This window comes from Bubalus bubalis, chromosome 6, assembly GCF_019923935.1.
Source record: "Bubalus bubalis isolate 160015118507 breed Murrah chromosome 6, NDDB_SH_1, whole genome shotgun sequence".
NCBI lineage: Eukaryota > Metazoa > Chordata > Mammalia > Artiodactyla > Bovidae > Bubalus > Bubalus bubalis.
Genome location: NC_059162.1, coordinates 11,674,788 through 11,683,677, shown reverse-complemented (window position 1 = coordinate 11,683,677; position 8,890 = coordinate 11,674,788). Strand labels below are relative to the sequence as shown.

Sequence of the window (8,890 nt, the reverse complement as noted above, 5' to 3'; positions counted from 1 at the left end):
GGGAGGAGAAGGGGACGACAGAAGATGAGATGGTTGGATGGCATCACTAACTCAATAGACATGAGTTTGGGTAAATTCCGGGAGTCAATGATGGACAGGGAAGCCTGGCAAGCTGCAGTCCATGGGGCTGCAAAGAGTCGGACACAACGGAGCAACTGAACTGAACTGATTGTTGCAGTGAAAAGGAAAAAAAAAAAGAGGAATGAGTTTTCCTTTCGCTTTCCTGAGAACAAAGAAGATAAAGAGAATAGTGAGCAAACCTGAACACTCCCAATTCTAAATTTTAAAATAAATGAAATAACTGCTTTTGACACTGCATGTCTGTAACTAAGTTAGTTTGCTTTTCTGCCTCCTAACTCTGAATGTCTGTCTCTAAGTTTGCTTTTCTTCCCCCTAACTCTGCAGGGGCTACAACTCACATTTTTTCTTTTGACTCTATGCTAAATACATCCTGTTTTTGGTGTTTACCCTTACAATACCCTTCCCCTTTGTAGTTACATATCAAAAAGTAGGCCTCAGAGCCATTGAACAGCCAGATTCAATTACTGGGGTCCTGATGCCAGTATATGACTGTCTTTGAAACAAGGCAAGAGGAAGAAATCAAGATCCTAGCACCTTTGTTCGTCAGCACCTACTCCTGACTGACAGCCCTTGTCTTGTATAAACCCCTGGACTCCTCATGGGGAATCTACTGTGTTCCCCTCTCCACTGGCTGAGAATAAAACCCACCTTTCGATTTTCTGTAAAAATAGAGGAAATCTGTCTCTATATTTTTCATTTGTTTTGATAGGCAGATAAGGCCTATCGAATTTTGATAGATTTTGGCCCTCAACATCATGTTCTTGGCAGGTTCTGTGTTGTCCATAGCACCCCCTTGAAACAATCCATGTACCATGAAACACCCGAGTACCTCCATCTGGAGGCTTACTCTAACATGAACCAATCTGAACTGTGCATCTCCATGCCATCCTCCCCAGACTTGTGCTGCCTGCCTTCACGAATGGCCCTGTTTCTCTCTTCTTGGTCACGCTTTGTTTGACTACTCCTGATGACCTCCAAGATATCTTTGCTATTTCCATTTCTCTCCATTCTCATTGCTACTACCTTTGTCCAGGTCACTACAATCATTGGCCATCATGGTCTCATCATTCTCTGGTACAATCTCCAGTGAATCTCCTTGGGATTTAGAGAATTTTCCTAAAAGGCATTTTAATCACAAAACTCCTATGTTTAAAATCCTTCAGTTGCTTGAAAAATGAGACAGTTCTTCAGTATGACTTAGAGAATAAGGGTTTACTAACATCTCCCATTTTGTCTCTTTTCTCTGATCCTTAAGTTCCAAAGTCCACTTTTCTCCTATAAGTTCCTAGGCATCCTCCACCTGTTTTAGCATTAACTTTCTAATGTTCTTTACTTGTACTCTGGCAATTACTCCTTTCATTATTCTTTAGTTAAAATAATTAGGATCGTAGTCTTTATTTTTTTCAGATAAAGTTGAAAATAAATGTTTCAAATCTACCTGAACTCTCTGTAGAACTGGGAGGATGCTACTCAAAATATACCCTTGACCTCCTCTGCTTTTCTGTGCAGATGATGCAACTGATTCTTCAGTTTGTAGCAAGAACAAAGGAGGTGATATTTGCAGCAAGGCGCTAAATCCCTGATCTGCTATTCCTGTAAATACAGTGCCTGTTGCCTGTTTTCAGGCTAGATTGTCTCCCTGGGTAAATATGTCATTCTGTTAAGAGAGAAGTTCTTGGATATTGTCATAAAACAAAATGTCTTGTAGCCTGAAAGTCAGTAAAATTAGGGGTAGTAAATAATCTACTTAGTTAAAATATTTTACATTTTCATTTACATTTATAGTTTTTGCAGGCATCCTCTTATATTAGTATTATTTTGCTTCTGCATATGTTTTGGTCTGTGGATTTTGAACCATTTTATTTGCTTTCATTTTAGAAGGACTTTAAAATTTCTCTTCAGCAGTTGGATCCCTTATTTTCCAACATGGATGATGGATTCATTCATCTTTTATTAAAACACATTTTTAAATATTTTAATTACTTTAGACATCTGAGCTAAATGTGCTCTCTGCTACCTTGATTTAATGCAGTTTTCTATAAACATGATGGAAATGATTTTTCTAACTGGCTTTATTTTATATTGTGCTCTTATGATAAATAAAATATAATTTGAAGTACAGAAATCCTTATTTCTCTCCTTTCTTTTCATTTCCCTTCTCAGGTTTTGATGAATTAATATGAAATTTAATTCCTTGAATATTATTACTTTTTCTGAAATAGTAAACAAATGTGTTAAATTTTACAAGTTCATTTTAAACACCTAATTAGACTTAACTATATATTTTTAAAGTAACTTTAAAATAATTTTATTTATGTGTATTTTTTTGGCTGTGCTGGGTCTTTATTGCTGTGTGTCCTTTTCTCTAATTGCAGCAAGTAAGGGCTATTCTGTAGTTGGTGCATAGACTTCTCATTGCAGTGGTTCCTCTTATTGCAGAGCACTGACTCTAGGGTACTCGGTGTTCAGTATTTGTGGCACATGGGCTCAGTAGTTGTGGTTCCCGGGCTCTGGAGCACATGCTCCCTAGTTTTGGCATACAGGCTTGATTCCTGTATGGCATGTGGGGATCTTCCCTGACCAAGAATCGAATCTGTGTCTCTTGCATTGTCAGGTGGACTCTTTACCACTGAGCCACCAGGGAAGCTCTTAAAAATCATTCTATATCAATATTCTTGTGTCATTTCTTGAGTTCTTTATTGTTGTTGTTGTCCAGTCTCTAAGTTGTGTCTGACTCTTTGTGATCTTATGGACTGCAGCCTGTCTTTCACCATCTCCTGGAATTTGCTAAAACTCATGCCCATTGTGTTGCTGATGCCATCCAACCATCTCATCCTCTGTCACCCTCTTTTCCTCCTGCTCTCAATCTTTCCCAAGATCAGGGTCTTTTCCAATGAGTTGGCTTTTTTTGCATCAGGTGGCCAAAGTATTGAAGATTCAGCTTCAACATCAGTCCTTCCAATGAATATTCAGGGTTGATTTCCTTTAGGACTGACTGGTTTGATCTTCTTGCTTTCCAAGTAACTCTCTAGAGTCTTCTCCATCACCACAGTTTGAAAGCATCAGCTCTTCAGTGCTCAGCCTTCTTTATGGTTCAACTCTCAGGCAAATTTTTGGTTTTACTTAGTTTCATAAAGGAAGTTGTGTGGCATATTGCCTGGCTTCCTGAGTGTTCAAATATGGCTTAACTTTGCCTTCATGGGGGAATGATAATTTGCCTGAATAAAGTAATTTAGAAGTATCTCATTACCTCAGAGTTCTGAAATATTTCCCCATAGCATCACACATGAGGAGTCTGAAGCCTATGTCATTCTCTTCTTTTTAATTAGCTAGTATGTGTCTAAAACTGAGTTGTTTTTTTTTTGTTTGTTTTTGTTTTTTTTTGTTTTTTGTCTTTGGAATTCAGGAACAATACCAGGATGAGACTAAATGTGGATCTTTTTCCACAATTATGATCACTATTCAGTAAGCTTTATAGTAAAAATAGACATTTTAGTCGGGTTTTGTTGTTTTCTCCAAATAAATTTCTTCTCTGAACCTAAGTGTCTGGCAAATGTGTTTGGCACCAAGTGGGCACTGATAGTGATAGTGAAGTCGCTCAGTCGTGTCCAACTCTTTGTGAGTGGGCACTAATTAAATGTCAGATGAATGGCCAAACAGAGGAAATATGTTTCAACTGCCTTAAGGCTGCCATAGCTAATGTCAATGCAAGGAACCAAAATAGAGACTCAACTAAATAATTAATTCTCCCATGCACACTACAGTCCCTTAGAGTCACTTCCCTGCCTCCAATAAAGCTCTTCTCTTGTCAACAACAACCAAAGGGGACACCAGTGCTCCCAGGCCATGCCCACCGTTCATACCCAGAGCCAAGCTTGCCCACCATCAGTAGACATACTCAACTCATTTTGGGTAAGAATGGGTTCCAAGGCCCCTGGATACTCCCCACAGACCCACTCACAGAACATGACTGGAAATCCACCTGCCTCCCAGCTCACCATTTCCAGGTTAAACTCAGACATAGACCCTTCAACAGTGACAACTAGTCTGTCCGGGAAAACTGAGCAAAAAGGCATTTTTTATAGATTATCTGATAACCTGTATTGTCACTACTGCTTCTTTTTCATTGTGGATGATGAATGAGGTTTGCCTGTACACTAACAGCTACACTCAAAATGTCTAGTGTTTTCTGGCAATGATTTTGAGAAAAGCAGAATGAAGGGATGAAGGGGACTGAGATGAGGTGGAACAGGCAGGACAGGAGAGAGGAGTGAGTGTAGACTCCAGGGGGAAAGCAGTTAGTAGAGAAAAACAGGGAAGACCAATAAGAAGGGGGAAAGGTAGCCAAGTGGCATACAGGAGGAGGAGACTACAGAAGGATGAGGAGTGAGAAGACTGCTGAAAAGGCCACTGGGCATCACTAATCACCTTCCATCATTTCTTCTCACAGAGAAAGACACTGAGAACCCAAGTATGGACTTGATTTCTCCAACTCTAAAAGATGCTAAGTATTCCAGCCAAATCACAGACAATAGGCTTTCTTCAGAAGCCAGGACTGGCCGCAGTAGAGGGGATCAGGAGGGCGTAGGCACATGCAGAAGAAAATCAGGAAGTCAGATAATGGGAGAAGTGGAGGGGAAGTGAGAGACCGTGTGGGAGGCCTGTGACTGCCAGACGCTGTAGGGTTTCTCTGGCAGGGAAGTCGGCAGAGGGAGAGGTTTGTGTGTTGGTGTACCAAGGGAAGTCATATGAGAGGGTGAGAGGGGAACTGTGTCTGAGTTCTGAGGGCAGCTTGCCTGTGCAGTAATCCTTCACTTAACAGAGCTCCAATGCTGTTTCTGCTGCCTCTGCTCTTCAAGGGACTTCTCTGCCATGGGGCAAGCACAGTGGGTAAGATGATCCCAGGTGGAAAGACACACTTGGCTGGGCACTCCAGGGTAGAGAGGTTCTGGGGAGGACTCAGGGGAAGGGAGTAATGCACCTACAGGATGCCCTTGGGGTCTGCACACCAGGTTAGTTCCTAGAAAAGTATTCTTTGTCATAGTCTCGGTTAATCTGCTCTTCGGTTAATCTGCTCTTCAGTTATTCTGCCTGATTTTGGGAAGAGGATGCTAGCTCAGAGGCAGAGGCTATGGGAATACATGCAACCTGTGTAACCATCTCTCCTCTATGTGTAACCATGCATCCTCTCCTCTATGGGGCCAATTTTTCCCATGCTTTCACTTTCTATCTCAGGTCCTCAGGTTCCAGGACCCCATCATCTGGCTGCAGAAGAATCCCCCTCCTTCCGCTTGATCCAGATCTCCTCCTTTGCCAACCACAGCTGGACGAAGACCCAGGGCTCAGGCTGGCTGGGTGACCTGCAGACTCATGGCTGGGATAGTGTCTTGGCCAGCATCCGCTTTCTGAGGCCCTGGTCCCAGGGTAACTTCAGCAAGGAGGAGCTGAAGAACATCCAGGCACTCTTACAGCTGTACTTCCACAGTTTCCCACGGGAAGTGCAGGCCTATGCCAGTCAGTTTCAGTTTGAATGTGAGTTCTTTATTCCAAGAGAATATTCGCCAGAAGGCTCTGATCATCTTTTAAAGGATAGATGGAATGTGGATGCTGACGTTGTTCCTTGTCTCCTTTTGGGCACTGTCCCTCCTCTGCTGCACCCTTCACCACCACTCCCACTCTATTCTCCCACCCAATACACATAGCTCTCACACCTCTAAACATACCATCAGGTTCTAGACCTTGAATAACTGTCTGTTCTTGATCTTCTGCCCAGCACCCTGGCCTCAGAATCAGCCTTTCCCCACCAAGATTCTGCCCTCCTTTCTTCCATGTTTACAAGGTTCCGCTTGTACCTAACCACTCCCCAGTCTGCTCTTCCAGTTAATGTCCTTTATTTCTCTAACAGAGTTCCATTTAGCCCTTCCCCTTAATTATTTCAAAATACCTTTATTATCTCAAAATTTTCTTCCCACAAACTTCCTCCCCTTTTCCTATCCCACCTCTGGCCTTCCATGTGATCCCCCAGCAAGTTTTCCTTCCTTTAAATCTCTAGGTTGTTTACTTTCCTTCCCTGTAATTCTTTCCATATTGATTCTCTCTTCCTTATCTACCTGCAGACCCCTTTGAGCTCCAGGTATCATTTGGATGTTTAATTCATACTGGGAAGGCTTTGGAAACCTTCTTAAATGGAGCATATCAGGGATTAGATTTCCTGAATTTCCAAGAAAATTCCTGGAAGCCATCTCCAGAAGCAGGAAGTCGAGCTGAGAATGTCTGTAGGGTGCTCAACCACTACCGAGTTATTAAAGAAATTGTGCAGAGGCTTCTCAGTGACACCTGTCCTCGGTTTCTGGCAGGAGTCCTTGAAGCAGGGAAGGCAGAACTGGAAAAACAAGGTGAGCCCAACTCTTTCTCCCCTCCTATTTCTGGTGTTTCAACACCTGTATTTGAGTTTTCTACTCTTTATCAACCTTTTGAAACACATAATAAGAAGCTAGAGGGTGAGATGTTTGGGTTTAGAACTGTTTCCTAGAAAAGAGAAAGAAGTGATTACTCAAACTACTTAAGGAACCCTAAGTCACTAAACTGTAGTCTAGGGTGCCCTCCTAAATTCTATTTATCCTCCTCTTTACTCTCTAGTGAAGCCAGAGGCTTGGGTGTCCAAAGGCCCCAGTCCTGGGCCTGGCCGTCTGTTGTTGGTGTGCCATGTCTCTGGATTTCATCCAAAGCCCATATGGGTGATGTGGATGAGGGGTAAGCAGAAGCACCCAGGGACTCGGCGAGGTGATGTCTTGCCCAATGCTGATGGGACCTGGTATCTCCGAGTAACCCTGGATGTGGCGGCTGGGGAGGCAGCTGGCCTGAGTTGCGAAGTGAAGCACAGCAGCCTAGGAGGCCAGGACATCATCATCCACTGGGGTGAGAGAGAACTGGGGTCTGCTGGGAGGTGATAGTCTTTTCATAGTAAAAACAGCTAATGAGTGAGGAACTTAGAAAAAATGGCCAGAAATGCTATGTGCAAGAGGTTACAGGTGGGGGAATCCATGGAAAGAAAGGTGGAGCATGACACCAGTTAAATTTTAAGAAAATGCAAGAAGAGGATAAGAGGTACTAGAGAGAAAAAAAAGAAGGAGCTGGTGATTTGATGAAAGAGAGAAAAAGTGGACAGACCAGAGACACAGACTCGGGATGAATTGAAATGAGGACTCTAGAAAAGACAGATTAAAACTCTGGGGAGGTCCCACCACTGTGAAATGAGAAGCATTAACTATGGTAGAAAAGAGAGCATTTTATAGATTGATTTTCTTATTTTATCTCCACTTAGGTGGATACTCTGTATTCTGGATATTGATCTGCTTAATTGTAATAGTTACCTTGGTCATGTTGGTTATAGTTGATTCATCGTTTAAAAAGCAGAGGTGAGTCTTGTTTTGTCTCTTCAGCTTCTTATCAGTTTATTCTTTTTTTCTCCCTTTCTCCTTTCTCTGATTTCCCTTATTTGACCGAGATCTTCTTTTCTTCCCACAGCTCAAATCAGGATGTCTTCTCTATCTCCCACTCTACCTTTCCCATAGGAGCCAAAACCCAAGACCCCAGGAATTCAGGACATCAGCTCTGCTTGGCACTGGAATCATGGATCAAAAACAAACTCTTAAAGAAATGGAAAGCCAGGCTAAATCAACTCTAGTGTCATTAGTTTTACCTTCCACATAAAATCATTTTCCGCTTCTGTTTAAACATGATTCATAGCTCTAAACAAAGCTTGATTTTGCTAAAGTGATTTGTTCTGTCAGAGACCAGACCTGCACCCTTTTGAAAATCTGTTTTTTTTTTCCCCTCCCATCTTCCAGAATATCTTTTCTACTTCAGCCACATGTTCATCACTATTGATCCTTAAAATTTTAATTCAGATGCCTCTTTCTTAAGAACTTCCCTGGATTGTCCAGGGGAAAGCTCTTCTTTATATCCCAAATTGGACTGTTCTTCCTAAATACACTCATCTCTTCCTACTCCAAACAGTCATTTTAAATTTTTTGTGTTTTTCTCTCATTTGCTTGAAAGCAAGATTTACGTGTTTGTATTTGTGTCCATCATCGAAAACCTCACCTGGTTCTTGGCAGATTGTTGGCAGGTAACCTGTGCAGTTGTTGCCGTCTCAAAATCTTGTTCATTTTTGAAGGAGATATTGCATTTTCATTTTATACTGGCCTCACAAATTATGTAGCTGGTTTGTCCTGAAAGAGATCTTTCTCAATAAATACTGACTGAAATAAATGTATAGTCAAATACATTGTCTTAATCCCTTTCCTTTTTGTCATCTCTACATCATTTGGCTATGTTCTTATTAAAACTCTTTGTCTGTCTCCCACCAAAGGTGAAGGAGGCAGCTAAGTGTTTCAGACTTCATTGCTGTCACGGTGTTCATGCATCTTCAGAGATATTTAAAGAAAATAATAACACATGAGATTTTCTCTTGTCAAAGAGAGGGTAGGGTTGGACTGACATTCCTACTTCTCTGAGATTGTGTATTACTATATATGTCTTTGTGGATACACATATTCAGGGGATACATTCATATTTTGGAAAGTTAGGAACAGAACATGGAGACTGAGGATTATTTTTATGGACAAAGCCAAGCAAGGAAAGGATACATTGATCAGATGCCAGCCAAGTTACATTTATTTTCTTTAGCATTTTGACTTATTATTATTATTATTACATATACTTTATTGTCCCCTTAATTTTTAATATGGATATTAAAATTATCTAATTGCTTTAATTGAGATTCATTTGATGAGTCTGTTGGAGA

General features: G+C 41.4%; 1 protein-coding gene across 1 annotated transcript; it reads left to right on the top strand.

Annotated features, from left to right (window-relative positions):
• The first annotated feature begins 4,825 nt into the window (after positions 1–4,825).
• On the top strand, positions 4,826–8,369 carry LOC102409467 (T-cell surface glycoprotein CD1e, membrane-associated). Its single transcript, XM_006052493.4, has 6 exons — positions 4,826–4,971; positions 5,317–5,613; positions 6,198–6,476; positions 6,721–6,999; positions 7,406–7,499; positions 7,609–8,369. Exons 1-6 carry the CDS (start codon positions 4,911–4,913, stop codon positions 7,766–7,768), a joined length of 1,170 nt encoding a protein of 389 aa, XP_006052555.1. The 5' UTR covers positions 4,826–4,910; the 3' UTR covers positions 7,769–8,369.
• Positions 8,370–8,890: the final 521 nt, after the last annotated feature.